General features: G+C 36.5%; 1 protein-coding gene across 1 annotated transcript in view; it reads right to left on the reverse strand.

Annotated features, from left to right (window-relative positions):
* The window catches only part of LOC150084737 (RNA polymerase II-associated protein 1), a 630,471-nt gene that overhangs the window by 537,006 nt on the left and 73,639 nt on the right, over positions 1-19,826 (reverse strand). Inside the window, exon 4 of the mRNA XM_090376342.1 lies at positions 12,828-12,868. Coding sequence (XP_090232468.1) covers positions 12,828-12,868 — 41 coding nt within the window. The remainder of the gene's footprint in view (positions 1-12,827; positions 12,869-19,826) is intronic.

A 19,826-nucleotide genomic window follows, 5' to 3' on the forward strand; every position in this document is an offset into this window, starting at 1 on the left:
TATTCAGCAGTCAGGGGCTTGAACCCCGGTCTACTCAAAGAGCAGCGTGTGCTACTGCACTCCCGCTCCTGCCCACTTGGCTACGGAGGCCTGGTATAGTTGGAAACAAAGGTATAATGCGAGTAGGAGCAATCTACAGACCAGGTGATTGTGAAGATTATGACGAAAGCCTATACAAGCAAATGGAATGGGCAAGTAAGCGTCAATGTCTTATTATGGATGATTTCAATTTGCCTCTAAATGATTGGAGTAAATGGGAAGGTAAATTAAGAGTCTTCTAGATGAGCAGAAAACCCACTACGCTATTATTATGGGGGACTTCAATGCTAAGGTTGGAAAAAGACAAAAGAGCACAGAAAGGGGAACTATAGGAAATTTCGGAATTGGTGAAAGAAATGAAAGAGGTGAAAGACGTGGAATTTGCAGAATCTCAAGGATTGTCAGCAATGAACACTTTTTTCAAGAAAAGGGTGAACAGAAGTGGACATGGAAGAGTCCAAATGGATTAACAGCTAATGAAATCGACTTCATCTTCACTAACAGAAGATATATTGTGAATGATGTTACTGTCCTGAATAAGGTAAATGTTGGAAGTGATCACAGAATAGTAAGATTTACACTTGATATAGATGTAGGAAAGGAAAGGAAAAAAACTGACTTGAGTAAATAATACAAAGGTCTTTGAGATAAGAGAAGAGGAGAAAAAGCAGTATGTACTGGAACTTAAAAACAAGTTTGAGCTTCTGCAGACTGCACAAGACCAAGATATCGACGAGGAATATCACAACTTTCTGAAAGTGATAAAGCCCAAGAAACCTATAGGGAAAAAGAAATCCAAAGAAAAAATTAGTCAAGAAACACTTGTTATGATGAACCGAAGGCGAAAAATGAAGAGCAAGATAAACACTGACTAGGAAAAAATTGAGTATACTGGTTATGCGAAGCATTAGAAAGAGACTGAGAGGACATAAGGAGATTTAACAAGAAAAGTAGAACAAGCATTAAGGGAAAACAAACGATTTAAATCAGCAGCCATGAGCAGTAATACAGAAAGACAAATGATACTGAAATTGAAGAACAGCGATGGTGTACTTATAAACAGCAGAGAAGGCATAATTCAAATAGCAGAAGACTACTATAAAGAATTATACAAGGAGCGAGGGAATGATGCCAGCAGTGGGGAGAATGGATTGTAAATTAGCAACACATACGACATACCCAATATTCTTCCTGATGAGGTAGAACATGCACTGAAGAAAATGAAGAATCAGAAAGCCCCAGGGGAAGATGAAGTTATTGTAGAGTTGTTAAAATTGGGAGGAAGAGACATAACAAAAACTGGCAAGGCTCTTCACAAAGTGCATTGGAAAATGTGATGCCTAAGCAGTGGAATAATGCAATCATAGTTTTGCTGCATAAGAAAGGAGATAAATCAGAAATTGGAAATTATAGACCAATTAGCTTGTTATCCCACATCTGTTAGTAATGACCCTTGTTCACAAGGGTCATTACTAACAGATTAGAAAGAATAAAATAAATAACTAAATTTCCGGCACAACAACCAAGTCAGTAGATTTTAAAATAAATCATCGATACAAATATTTATTGTTTAGTAGTCACGGGCTTGAACCCCGGTCCACTCAAAGAACGCGTGTTACACTCTCGCTCCTGACCACTGGGCTACGTCAGGCCTAATACTTGATGGGAATCAACCGAAAGAGCAAGCTGGCTTTAGGACAGGATTCTCAACTATGGATCACCTTCACATAATATCACAGCTAATGGAGAAAGCAAATGAATATAAAACACCATTATGCCTGGCATTTGCGGATTATGAAAAGGCATTTGACTCCATACAGCATAAGGCAATGTTTCGGGCACTGCAAAGACAAGGCATAGATACCCCACATATTATGATTTTGAAGAAAATATATGAGAATGCTACCTCCTTTATTAGACTAGACAAAGACAGTAGGAAATTTAAAATCGAGAAAGGAGTTCAACAAGGTGACACAATATCTCCAAGCTGTTTACTGCTGCCCTTGAGGAAGCTTTCAGAAGATTAGACTGGTCGCAGAAAGGAGTCAATGTGAATGGAGAGTACCTAAGCCATTTACGATTTGCAGATGAGATTGTGGTCATAAGACAAGATCCCAAAGAATTAGAGGAAAATCTTAATCAGTTATGCACAGATAGTAAGGATTTTGGACTAAAGATGAATATGGCTAAAACAAAAGTAATGATGAACAAGTATGCCACAGAAAGGGAAATAATGATTGAAGGAGCAGTAATTGAAAAGGTGGAGTCATATACTTATCTGGGACAAGTTATTAGCTGTAATAATGATAAATGGCTGGAAGTCAAGAGAAGAATAAATTTTGGATGGATAGCATTCAGGAAATATAGTCACATACTGAAGAGCAGTTTGTCTGAAATGTAAAATAATGAACCAATGTATACTCCCCATCATGACTTATGGAAGTGAAACTTGGGCACTCATCAAAAGAATGGAAGAGAAGCTGAGAACTACACAGCGAAGAATGGAACGAATTATATTGGGAATCAGACTGTTAGATAAGAAGAGAAACACATGGATTAGGCAGCAAAGTCAAGTAAAGGACATTCTTATCAAAACTAAAGAACTAAAATGGTCTTGGGCAGGACACATAGCTCGAAGACATGATGACAGATGGACTAAGAAAATAACAGAATGGTACCCAAGAGGAGCTAGAAAAAAACCTGGAAGACAAAGGCGGAGATGGACAGATGAAATTCAGGAGTTTGTTGGTAGTAAATGGATGGCCAGTGCTCAAAACAGAAGGACCTAGAAAGTTGCTGGAGAGGCCTTCATCCTGCAGTGGACTGAAAATGGCTGATGATGATAATGAAATGGGAAGGAAACTCGACATGGGGAACAAAATTTTTAAATCAACTAGACTATTATTTGTATCAACATATCAGGGAAAGTACTAGAGAAAAGAATATCCAAGACCTCATCATCACCCATGAATCAGATGACATAACAGGGCTGACAGAAGAGGAACCAGTAGCAGGAAGTGATCACGGAGTTCTACGTTCGACGATGATGAGAAGGGTAGCAGTAGCAAAAGGCAAAGGAATGGGTTATAATTTCAAAAAAGGAAATTATGATGCCTTAAGGTACTACATGGCCTCTATTAACTGTGTAGATATCGCACAGAGAATGAATACATTTGAACTGTGGTATGCTTTTAAAACATTAATCACAGATTCCTTGAATGCATATTTACCATTAAAAAAATACTCCATGAGGAGGGCTCCAAGTTGGATGAATAGTGAAGTTGCCACATTACTTGAGCAGAAAACGGTGGCATGGAAAGGTTACAGAGCAAAGTACTGAAGCCTATAACAGCTACAAGATGATCTGTAATAGAGCCACAGAAAAGGTTCGAGAGGCAAAGGCAGTTTATGAGAAATCACTAGCAAACAGAGCAAAGAGAGGGGGGGGTTAAGGAATTCTTCACATATACAGTAATACCCCGAAGTTACGCGATAGATGGGTCCGACGAAAATCGCTTGTCGAATTCGCGTAAGTCGGGGTACAACTTTGCATATAAATACATATAAATTTTGTTTAATTGGGACCAAGGACTAACAAAAACACTAGTTTAGAAGAAAAATATTAATAAAATTGCAGTTCTTTATACATATTAATACAAAATATGTATTAAAAAAATAAATGACTTATGTAAAAAAGTTATTTCGATGTCGATGGCTTCCTAAAATCTAACAAATTCGTCTGACAACACAGAGCCTTCTTTTTTTCACACAGAATTTCTTCGTAGCAAGCTAATAATTTTTTTATTTCTTGCTTTGTAGCTATAACGCGTTCTTCATTGGAGTCTATGTTTTCTAAAATTTTTAAGCCCTTTACAATTGAGCCCTTTTCAATTTTCAACCTGTCAAGTTTGCAATTGTCATGTGCTTTTTGCCATTGCTTCATTTAGGCCTGTAGCACGTGCAATATCACATGGTCTTTCATTTCGCTCAAAGCGTTTCACAATTTCATATTTTTTCTCTATCGACAGAGGAGGACTGGCCATAAGCCTTACCGGGGAAACCCCGGAGGCCTGTATGATTTTGGCCATAAACCATAGTATGAGGCCACTACAAATTTTCCCGGGTAAGAATTTTTGACTCAGTCCGCCTCTGTTTATCGATAATTGCTTTTCTTTTTCTCTCTGAATCTGCAGTATCTTCACCAGTACACTTCCTTTTCACACCTTTTAAGTATTTTACTCATTTTTAGGGAATAAAGCAAAATTACAAAACGAGGAGGCACGCTTGATACACATAAACAAAGCTGTGCGCATGTAGCAACTGAATAAGTTGTTGTTATTTGGTTTTTAGGAGCATTAGCAACTAAGGCCATATTGCTCCGGGGATATGCGGTGGTCATTCCCTGACCTTTCTGCAAACTCCGTATTTGGTGGTGACAGGCTCGAACCCCGGTCTAATCAAGAAGCGTGTGCTACGCACTGCTGCTCCTTCCCACCTGGCTACGGAGGCGCCAGCAACTGAATAAACAACACCATAAAGGCAGAGATACACTAGTAACACCTCACATTTCTAGGGGTTACTACCATAAAACAATAACAATCCAGTTGCGTTTCTGCTAGTGGAATCTGTTGTAAACTGGTAGTAAACTCGATCTAATTGCATACCGATAGCTGGAATTGTGTTGGTTTTTACGTTATTATGGTGAAATGTGTTTCCCCTTCACTGATATAAAAATCATAAATACATTTTCTGAATCTTCTCTTCATTCCTATCGTGTTGCGTACGGTTGGGGTGATTCTGCGTTCGACTGCCATTTCTTGTAAACACAAAGGCGAATCGTGCATAAGCCAATTCGGTTCATGTTATATTATAAGATATCGTTACCGTATTTATAAATAGTGTATGATCGAATTCATGTAGTGTAAACACGTGTTATACGAGGACTGACTGTATACGGCTCGACCAACGCGATCCATTTCTCTCATGAAAACGATGTAATTTCCGACAAAAGTTGAGCACGAATTCGAACGCACCATATAAATACGACAGTTGGAATACAAATTCTTGTATGTGTGTGCAGCTCATGCACAGTAAAGTTGAATTTTGTTCATCTTTCGCTCTCATTCTCCGCCGTCGCACAGTATATCGATAACATGAAAAAGACCTTGAAGATAGTGGGCGGCAGTGCTGAAAAACGGAAAAATCAAAACCGCGTAACTCCGAGTTCGCGTAAGTCGGGGTATTACTGTATAAATGCCAAGAAGAGCAGGACAAACCAAATCAAACCTTTACATAAGGGAAAGGGGATAGTATTAAATACACCAGGTGCCATTGCAGATGAACTCAACAGTTATTTTGCATCGATATTTACAAATGAAAAACCTTTTGTGGCAATGGGAAATTGTGGGAGCAAAGTTGAAAAATATGTAATTAATGATATTAAAATTTCGCAAGATTATTTAATGAAAAAACTTTCGAGCCTACAGGCCAGTAAGGCTCCTGGAGTTGATGGAATATACCCTATAATCTTAAGGGAGGCGGCAAGTGAGTGCATTGAACCATTGAGGCTAATTATGCGAGCATCATTAGACTCTGGGGAGATTCCTTTGGATTGGAAAAGTGCCAATGTATCTCCCATACATAAGGGTGGCTCTAAGATTGAAGTTTGAAATTTATCGACCTGTCAGTCTGACTTCAGTGGTAGGGAAAATCATGGAGGCAATGATCAAGGGTGGAATTCAGGATCATTTGGATTGAATTGAAATACTCAGCATGGTTTTGTAAAGGGAAAATCATGTTTAACAAATCTGGTTCACTATTTTGAAAGGGTCACTCACGAGCTGGATTTAGGGAATAATTTCGACATTGTTTATTAAGATTTCAGCACAGCTTTTGACTCAGTCCCACATGAGCAGTTGTTTTATAAGCTGGAACAGGTTGGAATCACTGGGAAAATCCTTCGATGGATTCAGTGCAGGAGGCAGAGGGTTGTGATAAATGGCTATTCCTCAGATTGGGTTGATGTAAGAAGCGGGGTTCCTCAAGGATCAGTATTAGGACCAGTGTTGTTTTTAATTTTCATAAACAACATCGATGAAGGGATAGAGGGCGTGATGTCTAAATTTGCAGATGATGTTAAAATTGGTAGAGTAGTTAATGATCACTGTCAAGTTAAGCTTCTTCAGAGAGACCTCGATAGACTTCAGGAAAGGTCAGAAAAATGACAGCGATGCTTTAATCCAACAAAGTGCAAGGTATTACACCTGGGAAACAGTAATCCCAAAATAACTTATTCACTTGGTAGAGTTCAACTAAACCCAGTACTGGAGGAAAGGGACTTTGGTGTTACGATACGGTCAGACATGAAATTCTCTGAGCATTGTAAACAGGTTGCAAGGAAAGCCCATAGTGTCCTATCGAACTTTTGCAAGTAGAGATAGGGACATGATAATCCCATTATATGAGGCTTTTGTTAGACCACACTTGGAATACTGTGTTCAAGTATGGAGACCGCACCTAAAGAAAGACATCGAGCTTCATGGAAGGGTGCAAAGACGGGTAACTCGCCTGGTGAGATCGGCAAAAGGGCATCATTATGAAGAAAGACTTCAAATATATGGGTTGCAGAGTTTGGAAACTAGACACCTTAGAGGAGATTTAATTGAGGTGTTTAAGGCTCTGAGAGTCATCAGTAAAATGAATGAGGACGAAAGTTTCAAGATTATAAATGATGCTAGAACTAGGGGACATAAATTCAAGTTACGGGGAGAAATGTTTAGATTGGACTGCAGGAAGTTTTATTTTAGCCAGCGAGTTATAAATTACTGGAATAAGTTGCCTGCATGTGTGGTAGAGGCTGACGGTTTGGGGAAATTCAAAGGTCATCTGGATAGTACCTTCGGGTGAGGGAAGCGCGTAGGATGATAGATTTAATTTCCTTTTATTTTATTAATTATTATTATTTATTTATTTATTATTATTATTTTTTATCATTGTTTAATTCGGGGTTTTTTTTTTTGGCTGGTGCCGCATAAGCCATAGGCTTTCTTGCACCATGCGGCCATTACTAATACTATTATAATATTTTATATGTTTAATTTTTTAGTTGTAACTATGAATATGTCTGGTAAACTGGGTTTGATTTGGAGAGCTGCTGCAGACAGTTCTCCTATGGGTTAAAATCTTATTACTTGCACTAACTTTGTTTGCATTCAGAGCTGCCTCTAATACGATATTAGTGCTTTGATGGAGGAAATTAAATTGGGGATTCATGAGGTACTCAGGGGATGCACCAAAACATTGATGTTCACTCCCATGTGTATGGTTGCAGGAGTGGATCAGCACAACCTATTTTGGGACAGAAAGCTGTGGTTGCAAAGAGATTGTAATTCTAGGCAATTCAGTTGTTAGAAAATGGAAATATATTTCCTAACAAGGATAGAATAGAACAAGAGTACTGGGACAAAAGTTAATGATATTATAGAATAAAATTATCATCACAAATGGTGATAATGTTGTAGATGCAGGTTCTAGTGATAACAAATATAGAAAATCTGAGGTCTTACTTCATAATTATGATATGGTGTTGACAAAAATGTGTCTGGAATTTCACCCAGGAATGAACAGCATATAGTTTATGGCCTAGCCTTGTCAATCAATTTCAGCCTGGAAATGGTGTGCAAGACCCATAAGATAGAATTTTTCTTGTTATGCCTGCTTCCTGCACCTGTCTACAGAAAAGACTGCTTTTGTAGTGATGGAATTCACTCAAGAGAAGAGGTGCAAGAATATTTGCTATATTGAGATAGAGATAATTGTTTTGGAGATGGGGTGAGTGTAGGGGGGGAAGGGTTACGCACTAGAAATACTATGGCTAAAAGCACAGGTGGATTGAATTCTTGCACTACTTAGAACCATTATATTGGGATAAATAGTAACTTGCAAAGTGGTAGGATGAGTACAGGACCTGAAAATTGGGTTTATCTAATATCACCACATTTGCTCCTGTTGTAGCTTTTGAGGGTCTTTTCGTTCAGATCATGTTCATTAGAAGTTGGTTTTTCTGTTGTTACCTCTACCAGCTCTGATAAACATTTTTAGATAAAGGTAAACAAGGTGTTTATATAAAGGAATTAGATTACCAAAATCTAGTCAGTGTTCATTCTGCATTTTTCTTTTGGTCAACTTGTCATTGGATTGATTTATTAGATGCATAGTTGTGGAATTCTCATCACTCTCCTTCATATCAAAGACCACCAAGTTAAAAATCTGGTATATTTCCCACCTAAGAACCATGGTGGAATACATGTTTGTCACTATTATTTAAACAGAAACAGAGAGTAGAGCATAGGCATACGATGCAAGAAAGCAAGCTTATGCAGCATCATCCAAAAAAAAAAAAAAAAACCTCCTAATTCATCCCTCTGTTCGTTCTAAATGTCTGTCCAGCTCAGCCTTAAATTTATTTAGGCTATTAATTTCCACAACAAAAGATGGAAGTCTGTTCCACCAATCAATCACCCGCTGGCTAAAGGCAAACTTACGTACATCCATTCTACAACTGTCTTTCCTCAATTTGAATCTATTCCCTCTCAGGTTCTTAATCTGAGCAAGTTAAACTAACAGATCTATACTTACTTGTGCCACCTTTTGAACCCCTTTTGTGAATTGGTGATACATTTGCACATTTCCAGTGTATGGGGACCTCCCCTGAGTCCAAGGAAGCTCTCATAATTATGGCTAAGGGCATGCTTACTTCCTTTGCTGCCTCCTTTAATATAACTGGATAGATCCCATCCAACCCAGGTGACTTCCTTATGTTTAACTTCAACAATTTCTCCTCCACTTTGCTCTCAGTTATTACAAAATCACTTAGCTCCCTGTTAGAGTTAGTTAAACTTCTGGCATTTCCCTCATTGAATAACTCCTCATGTGTGAATGTAGGTGCAAAATACTCATTCAGTTTATCAGCTGCCTGAGCATGACCATCAATAGTCAACCCATCTATGTTAAGTGATTCCAATCTGATTCATCCCTTTGCTTCTAGAGTTTACATAAGTAAAGAACTCTTTGCTGTTTTTCTTTGCATCTTTTTCCAAAGATTTCTCGTAATCTGCCTTTGCCTGCCTATCTTCCTTTGTGACTTGATTACAGACAAGCTTATATCTGCCATAGGCTTCTGTGTCACCTGATAATTTATATACATCCCATACATTTTTCTTCTCTGCAACAATCCTCATAATTCATCTGACATCCATCTAGGCCTGAACCTTGAACAGTATTTCTTAGTTGGAATGAAAAGCCTAGTAGCCTCAAAGATCGCCGTAACCTAGTGGTCAGGTGCGCGGGTGCATAAGTACACGTGCCTTGAGTGACCGGGATTCAAGCCCGTGACTACTGAATATGGTGCTGTTTCTTGTAATCTGTCTATCTTGTGAACTCCTCTGACCGTTTGGTCGTCCGAGTATAAACAGAAAATTTATTTATTTATTAAGTCCCTGAAGGCTTCCCATTTAGAATTCAAAGTTGGTAACATCATCAGTTGATCCCACAGTACAGAATTTAAAAATTGTCTGAGACCCCTATAGTCACATTTATGAAAGCAAAAGCCCTTCTCTTTAGCCTTGATGGTAGTTACATCTTTAAGTAATTCCCATATCAGTACATTGTGATCACTGTCACCCAGTGGTTACTTTACCTGCAAATTCTTAATGCATGAATAATCACTGCTGATAATCAGATCAAGAGTATTACTCCCTCTGGTCGCCTCTTGAACAGACTGCTGTAGAAAACCGTCATCCAATAAATCCAAAAAAGTCTTGCTAGTGTGCGAGTGACCAACCCACAAGTTCCAGTCAATATCTGGAAAGTTAAAATCCCCCATTATAAGACATTCTGATTTACTGGCCCATTCTATTTCTCTGCACAACTGCTCATTACACTCATCAGATTCATTAGGCCTATAACACACATCTACTCTTGTTTTTCCTTTCCCAGTGCTTATGTCACACCAAACAGACTCAACACTGCATTGTCCACCAGCATCAATTAGATTCACTTCCTTAGATTTTATGTTTCTTAACTAACAGCATAACCCCTCCTCCCTTCCTATCCCATCTGTTGTTCCTATACACATTGTACTCCGCAAATTCCAATTCTGCACTGCCGATATCTGTGGGACACCACATCTCTGATATCCCAACAATATCTGCTTTTGATGTCTTGACTACTACTTCAAGCTCATCATATTTATTAACCATACTCCTAGTATTGGTGTACATGCAAGCGTGCATGCACTTGTTTCTACTCTTAGTTACCCTGACACAGCCCATGTATTTATTTGTTCCACTATGATTCTCAACAGTCCTGGAAATCTCCATTGCCTTGCTTTCCATGCTGCTGCTCATTCTAATAGAAGCAGTGCAAGAATCACTTTTGCCTCTGCCCGCAGCCACTGTTAACCTTTTAGTCTGTGTATCCCCCCCCCAGGCTAGCAGTTTTCTGACCCACGTAACACTGCCTCAATAGCATCAGCAAATATTCTTGCACACTTTTGACTGAAGTGCACCCCATCCCTGTAGAAGCAGTCTCTCCTGTCAACAAGCACAGACCATGCTGAAAAAAGTTCTACCCCTTGAGCCCTGCACAGTCTCTCCAGGGCAAAACTGATCAGTAAGGCTCTCACTCCCTCCTATTATGTCTGGGCAGAATTGCAGACACTTTCCCATTCAACCCTAACTCATGACTTTTTTTCAACATTGACCTATACTTGTTGTGTAAATCTGTAGATCTTACTCTTAATGTCATTAGTTCCAACATGTACAACAATATCACCTTTTTTGCCCTGAAAAGATAATATCTGCTCTATAACGTCATCAACTTTTGCCCCTGGCAGACATACCCTGGTCCTGTTCCACCAATCTTTAATTAAATTAAAGTGTAATTAAAAGAGTAGAAGATGAAATAAGATTCAAAACTATGTTAATGAAAAAGAAACAGCAATTATATTAATGGATCAAATTAACAAAGTTGCTGCACAAGACTGGATATAAACCAACGAATGCATGAAAGTGCATTCTTTACTTTATAGCCACTTTTGTGTTCTTCCAAAAAGTGTTAAATGCTTAGCAAAAAGATTGTAAAGAACTCACACTCATAAAATGTGCATATTGTTTAACTATATAATATCGGTGTTTAGATACACCATAGACACTCTTAAAAAAACTACAAAGTAGTTGTTGTGGGCATCATTTGCTCTTTCTCATATTGTGCTCTGCCTTCACGACGAGTTGCCATGATACTGCACTACCTCAAATAAGTAACACTTCACTAATAGAGAAGACTATTGTTACTTATTCTCAGTGAGTACCACCACCCAGACATGTTTCAAGGCTATTGGCCTATCATCAGTGGGTGGGCAGGTACCCTAGTATTGCAGACATGACGACCCAGTTGTGAAGTTAATCGCACAATATGAGAGATGCCAAAAGGGGTATAAGATAATATTTAAAATAATTAAATGCACAAGGCATAATACTTTAAGAGTTTAGTATCTATATAATATCGCTGTTTAGATACACCATAGACACTCTTAAAAAAACTACAAAGTAGTTGTTGTGGGCATCATTTGCTCTTTCTCATATTGTGCTCTGCCTTCACAACGAGTTGCCATGATACTATATAGATACTAAACTCTTAAAGTATTATGCCTTGTGCATTTAATTATTTTAAATATTATCTTATACACCTTTTGGCATCTCTCATATTGTGCGATTAACTTCACAACTGGGTCGTCATGTCTGCAATACTAGGGTACCTGCCCACCCACTGATGATAGGCCAATAGCCTTGAAACATGTCTGGGTGGTGGTACTCACTGAGAATAAGTAACAATAGTCTTCTCTATTAGTGAAGCGTTACTTATTTGAGGTAGTGCAGTATCATGGCAACTCGTCGTGAAGGCAGAGCACAATATGAGAAAGAGCAAATGACCCACAACAAATACTTTGTAGTTTTTTTAAGAGTGTTTATGGTGTATCTAAACACCGATATTATATAGATACTAAACTCTTAAAGTATTATGCCTTATGCATTTAATTATTTTAAATATTGTTTAACATATTTATGTTTAAGTCATTCTTTTGACAGACATTATCATGAACATTAAATTTTTATTGTTTGAAAACCTAAATTTGTTTATTTTCACCTTAAATATTGTTGTTCCATTTTTCAAAAGAAATTGCTGTTCTCAACCAAATCAAAACACAGAAATCATAAAAAACATGAAAATACAATTCAACTTTGGAAAACTGATTGGTGTTGATGCAGACAATTTCTCACTAAGATGAAAAACAGCCCTTGTGAGAAGTTTAGTAGCTGTGTACTAGTGACACAAGGCAGATACACAATATGGACGTCTGAATATATTATGTGAACCACACAGATATATGTCCACAGATAAAAGTGGGCATATTTACTAGATCACAACATGATCAAGTATATATATTGATACACAGTATAGACAACATTTGAATATATTACGTGAACTACATAGATATTAATAAAAGTGGACATATATACTAGATCACAACATGAAGAATTCCTTATATCAGCTTTCTCCAGAAAAACAAAATAAAACAGAAGCATTAAAACAGTTGCATCTCCAAAATCTGGCAGCCTTAGAACCTAATAAATGCACATTTAAACTAAATTGAATTGTTAATCACCTTAACTGTGTTTATTATTCTCTTAACAATATTTATTAATAATCATAAAACTAATCATATTTACCAATATTTCTGCAAGAACTGTTGATGGCGGTATGTCATGATCTAGAAAGAAAAATTACTGTATATGTAGTACTATAATATTTGATGGTATGAACAAGACCTATAATGCTCAATACGTTCTACATTGATATCAAAATTTGTAAAAGAATCAGAGAAGTTTACCTGAATACACGTAAAACACTTCCGCATAATACTCTCTAGAAATTAAAACGAAAACAATCTTAAATTACAGTAAGAAATAATTAACAATATATATATATATTTTTTTATGTAAACCCAAAACTCAAGAGGTATTAGAACCTATAGTACTTAGTACCATGCTTGGGTTGGAGGTTGAGAAGACGAAAGAAGATATTTGTTGACACTGGACTTGAACTTCTGTAGACTGTAATTCTTAGGAAATACTTATGAAGGACGGTTGTTCCAGAAAACAGAAGTTGAATGAATAAACGAGGAAGATGAAAAGTTGGTTCTGTGAGTTTGAAGTTGGACAGTAAATTGATGTTGGCTGGTGGTAGCAAGTGTTCGGACTGTTTTGAAAGAGAGAGCAGGAATTATAGAAGCCAATTCTGAAGAACAGTGCCCATGGAAATATCTGTAGAAGAAGCATGCAGCAGAGACAGTATGTCTATGAGACAGAGAGTGGAGAGACTCTGTTAGAAATGAATCATTAATTAACCTAACTGCCCTCTTCTGAACGGAATTAAGAAGCCTGAGAGAGGTTTTGGGGGCACCACACCAGATGTTTGAACGATATTCCATGGTAGGGTGGATTTGCAATTTGTACAGAGTGAATAGCTCTTTGGAAGAAAAGTAATGCAGAGAGCGAAAGAGAAAACCAAGTTTTTTAGATGCAGAGGAAGCAATATTTGTAATGTGCTTGTGCCAAGAGAGATTAGAAGCCAGGGTAATCCCCAAGAGAGATATACCATTTTGCCTAATAATCGGAGTGTCAACAAAGATAAGCATAGGAGCAGAAGAATCCTTTTTGCGAGATATAAGACAAGACCGAGTTCAATAAGTCTAACTTTGTCTTTGCCCTACTGGAGAATTACAGGAGATCGGCATTTAAGGAATTGGTAGCAGATTTTTGAGAAGTTGAAGCTGATTGAGCAGGGCAAGGTTTCTCAAAATGGAAAGTGGAATGCAATGTACTATCATTGGCAGAACTATGGATAGGATTTCCAGTCAATGGAAGAAGATTATTATTATACAAGAGGAAAAGAGTGGGGGAAAGAACTAAACCTTGGGGGACACCGGCATTAGTGGAGAAGTTAGAAGACAGAGAGCCATCTACTATCACCCTCAGTGAGCGATCAGAGAGAAAACTGGATAACCAATTACAAAAAACAGTTGGCAAACCATAAGATGGAAGCTTGTTTGAAGACCTTTATGCCAAACACAATTGAAAGCCTTTGAGATGTTAAGAGCAACTGCTTGTGTTTCACCAAACCTTTCCACTGAATTAGTCCATAAATGGGTAACATAGATCGACACTGGCGGAATCCATACTAGTGATCATTAATCAGATGGAAAGTTTCTAGGTAGTTTAAGATTTGGCAATTAATCGATTTCTCCATTACTTTAGAAAGAGTAGAAGTAACTGCAATGGAACGATAATTGGATGGGAGGGATTTGTCACCCTTTTTAGGAACTGGCTGGATATGAACAAATTTCCAAGCATGGGAACAGCTTTGGAATAAGAAAGTGAAAAAAGGTGGCAAAGAACAGGAGTAAGTTCAGGAGCACAGGTTTTAAAAACCAAATGAATACAATTAAAAATCAATTTACCCCAATTTAAAATTAAGTCAAAAATTAATATAACAAAAAAAAATTGCAAAACGATTTTCTTTCCTGAAGCTGACAATGCTTTTCAACTGTATGTCGTGATCACAGGATTGAAAATTACAGAATAGGGGTGAGCATGGAATTTAAATAATGATTATTTGCCTTCGCGCATGCAAGTAAAGGACCATGAGTTGGAGATTAGATATGGCTGACTAACATTAATAGAATTCTCATGTAATTTAATTCCAACGGTTTCTACAATTCGAAACAACGGTCTCATATAAATAATTATGTTGGACACTAAGTATTTTGGCCTCGTTAAATAAAAAAATATGTTTTTCATTAATGACATGAAAGGCTAATTCAGACGCTGCTGGACGAGAAGCATGAACTGAGATTATGTGTTGATTAACACGAAAATTCAGAGGAAATGCGTAGAACCCTGGTAAGACGAGTCACAATCATCACAAGAAATGTTGTATACTAGGTCATTTATTTGTGTTGCGAATGAGGAAAGGACTGAGTGATTGTTCAGTATAGTGTGTAATTTCCGTATTGGCCTGGCTACTATTTTCAATTCGTTATCTTTAAAGAATCTTTTAAGTTGTTTGTGCCACTGTTTAACATATGGGAAAGAAATAAAATATTTTTTGATATTACTATTGTTGGTTGGTGTATTTTTATGTATTCTATCCTGAGCTTGTACCCTAATTCTGTCTATTGTAATAAGTGGGTAACCCCTGTTTAAGAATATGCTGGTTAATATTTGTATTTCTGAGCCCAAAGCAGATTCCATCGTTTAATATTTATAAGCATTGAGATATTGATCTTTTGTAGATGAACGGGTGATGGCTGTTATAATGCAGAAGCATACCGGTGTTTGTAGGTTTACAATATATGTTAAATTGGATTTTATTCACGTCCCGAGTAACCGTGAAATTTAGAAAATTTAATGACTCAGTATCCATATTCTCCCTCTCCAATGTAAATTTGAGTCTAGAATGAATATTATTAAATGAATGTAAAATGTGTTGGATAGTGCTACTATCGGTAATGACTAGAACATCGACTAAATACCTCCCAACCTCTACGGGGTAGAAAAGGCGTCAAATGTATATGTTCAATTGTTGAGAGATAGATCTCCGATATTAGGCTACTCAGACTTAATCCCATTGGCAAACCAAAAATTTGTTTGTTTGTATACGTTTGTTTGTATACTTTGTCTCGAAAGGTGATATAGTTGGCTTCAACTAAAAGCTTAATTAAGTGAAAAATTTCCTTAATAGGAAGCTTCATATAATTAAGCGGTATCGAGTTATTATTTAACATATCTCAAAGAATATCTACTATATATTCCAATGTAAATTTTGAATACACATTTGCACAGACAGAATTAGGGTATAAGCTAAAAAATAGAATAGAAAAAAAAATACACCAACCAACAATAGTAATATCAAAAAATATTTTATTTCTGTCCCATATGTTGAACAGTGGCAGAAACAACTTAACAGATTCTTTAAAGATACCGAATTGACAATGGTAGCCAGGCCAATATGGAAATTACACACTATACTGAACAATCGCTCAGTTCTTTCCTCGTTTGCAACACAAATAAATGACCTAGCATACAGCATTTCTTGCAGTGATTGTGACTCATCTTATCAGGGTTCTACGCATTTCCTCTGAATTTTCGTGTTAATCAACATGCAGCCCTCAGTTCGTGCTTCTCGTTCAGCAGCGTCAGAATTAGCCTTTCATGTCATTAATGAAAAACATATTTTTTTATTTAATGAGGCCAAAATACTTAAGTGTTCAATGTAATTATACGAGACTATTAATTTCAGAAACAGTTTAAATTAAATTACATGAGAATTCTGTTAATGTTTGCCGGCCATATCTAATCTCTGACTCATGGTCCTTTACGTGCATGCGCGAAGACAAATGATCCCTATTTAAGTTCCGTGCTCACGACATACGGTTGAAAAGCATTGTCAGCTTCAGGAAAGAAAATCATTTTAAATCATTTTGCAGTTTTTTTCATTATATTAATTTTTGACTTAATTTTAAATTGCGTTAAACTGATTTTTAATTGTGTTCATTTGATTTTTAATTATCGTTAATTATTTCTTACTGTAATATAAGATTTTCAATTTTTATTTTTTTAATTGTTGTCTTTTTAATTTCTAGAAAGTATTATATGGAAGTGTTCTACGTATCATACTGAGGTCAACTTCTCTTATTCTTTTACAAGTAGTACAAAAATGAATGAATGTTATTAACAAATACACAAATTACATAATATACTAAAACAGATAAACCAATTATTGTGTTCATTTCTGCTTTGCTAAATTTCCTTCGTAAATTCAACAAAGTAAACTGAAAAACCCTATTATAATATCATTTAAGAGAACAATCACATAATAACAATTATACATTTTTTAATGTTATTTTGAAATTGTTGTTGTTATTTTGTTTTTAGGAGCATTAGCAACTAATGCTATATTGCTCCGTGGAGATGCGGTGGTTATTCCCTGACCTTTCCGCATCCTCCATATTTGGTGGTCACGGGCTCGAACCCCGGTCTAATCAAGCAGCGTGTGCTACGCACTGCTGCTCCTGCCCACCTGGCTATGGAGGCGCCAATTATTTTGAAGTATGCAACAACTTTGATGTTCATGCTTTCCCCATTCAAAGAGAATTATTTTGAGACTATACCTTGCCCATTATAGGTAACGTGTAGTCTCAAAATTGTTCTAAATATTGAGAAAAGTTCTCTGAATACTGGCCTATTCAGAGAACTTTTCCATTTTCTTACAAGCCTTTAACACTGCTGAGGGCTTGTAAGAAAGCTTATTACATAGATCTAAATAACAATGAAAAAAAAATACACATGCTATAATACATATCCTACTTCCTGATCATGGGCCACATGCTAAGTAATAAATTAAAATTTAAGACAATACTTAGCGATTGTTGTATAATCAATATAAGCATACCAATGATGTAATACAAATCAGCTACCTACCAGACGTAATTATTAATTATAATAATATATAAAATATAATAGCAATAAAAAAACAAAGATTTCTTTGTCCTTTTTTTAAAGCCATAATATTATTAAAAATAAAGCCATATTATTAAAAAAAAAATACCTTCATGAAGCCATTTATTAAAAATAAAAAAAACTACCTTTACAAAGCCATATTATTAAAAATAAAAAATTACTTATGAATATTCAAAGAAACTTGACAATATATTAAAACAGAGGTAGCTGAAAGTGATTATCACAGGTATTACACATGCTGCTCATTTTACAGAACTCTGCATTCCTTAAAATTTTTTAAAAGGATTTAGAAAAGCCTCATAAAAGAAGTCGCATTTGCTTGCTATCATTATTTTGTTTTTTTTTCTGACTGCGTGTCTTTAAAGAGTGTAAAAATAAAACTTGCCTTTCATCCTAGCCCAGTGGCTAGGTTGAAAGGCAGTGACTTTATGCTATACAGTAAACCCACACTATTTGTGGGGTTACGTTCCTGATAAATGGCGCAAATACCGAAAAAGTGAATACTAAGTTATAGCACCCATAGTAATAAAAGGGTTCCATTCCAAAGTATGAAATATATAAAAAAAAACTAGTCTAAAATTTTGTCTATGTATGTATTATATATACACAGACAAACATAGACAGTACCTAGTGAAATACAAGCATAAGGTATCGAAATGAAAATAAGAAACAATTTAATATTAAATGTAACATTTATTAGAAATTTCAAGCAAATCTTTCAAAAACATATCAAGAATATGGGTTTCTGGGGAAAAAATAACTCGTAATCGAAGTTTGTTTCTTCGTTTTTTTATTGAGAAAGGCAATAAAAAACTATTGAGTAAGCAAGAGTAATTGTTCTAGGTCTCATTTAAACTTGATGCTTCTTTCCAAATTAGGATCCATTTCCACCACCTTTTCTGAAAGTTGTATGGAGAGGCTAAAAAAAAAAAAAAAAAAAAAGTAAAGTGCAGCCATTATCAACCCACTGCAGGATGGAAGCCTCCTCAACAATTCATGCTGAGGGAAATGGACCATAATCTGCCACGCTGGTCCAGTGCGGGTTGGCAGATCGACCGTATTCAGCAGTCAGGGGCTTGAACCCCGGTCTACTCAAAGAGCGTGTGCTACTGCACTCCCGCTCCTGACCACTCGGTTACGGGAGAGGCTAAAGATTTCCTTTAATGATCTGTTATTTAATTCTGCTCTAACAACGTCAAGATCTTCCTCCTCAGGATCATTTTCGTTCTAATTTGACCATGTCATTAATTCACCCAACTCTTCTATTGTAAGTTCATCTGCATGAGTCTTAATAAGTTTCTGAATGTCTGTTACATTGATGTTTTCAAAGCCCCTGCCTTCTATTCCCTGTGCGATTGCTACAATATCGGCAACTAGTTCATTGACATTGGGGACTGTTTTAGCAACAACCACTTCTGGCCACAATTTTTGCTAACACGCATTAATTGTAGATACTCATATCTCATCAACTGATGCCATGATGTTGATCAGGCAATCTGCAATGTTAAAATTTTTCAAACTTTGACTTACAGTTAAGTCCGACTCCCATTCCATTTTTTCAATTAAGCCAGTAAAATCTCCCCTAACATAGGACGTACAACACAGCAATCAACCTTGGTCTAGCAGTTGTAAAAGTGATGTGGTGTTGGGTGGCAAAAACCCAATTTCAACATTTGGGTGTTCAAATGCTAGCTTGCTTGGATGTCCTGGTGTGTTATCAATAAGAAGCAGAACTTTGAAAGTCAAATATTTTGAAGCTAAGTAACTTTCCACCTCTCGCACAAAGTTATCATTAAACCACTCTCTAAAAAGTGTAGTTGTAACTCAAGCTTTTTTATCGGATTTCCAATAAACTGGATGATGTTCTTTATTCTTTTCCTTCAAAGCATGTGGATTCTGCAATTTATACAAGGGCATCAGTTTGATCATGTGTCCACTAGCATTTGCTAAAAAGGGTAAGCCTATCTTTGGAAGCTTTGAATACAGGAGCAGATTTTTCATTTTGTGTTAAGTATATTCTGGTTGGCATTCTCTTCCAAAACAAATTAAAAAAAAAAACATCTTCCAAAAAAAAACATTTCAATGCAGACAAAACCCAGTTTCATCTGCATTGAACTCCTGTTCGGGAACATATCCTTTGTCTGTAAT

The sequence above is a fragment of the Mastigoproctus giganteus genome, chromosome 6 (assembly GCF_048544385.1).
Source record: "Mastigoproctus giganteus isolate SK-2022 chromosome 6, ASM4854438v1, whole genome shotgun sequence".
Lineage (NCBI taxonomy): Eukaryota > Metazoa > Arthropoda > Arachnida > Uropygi > Thelyphonidae > Mastigoproctus > Mastigoproctus giganteus.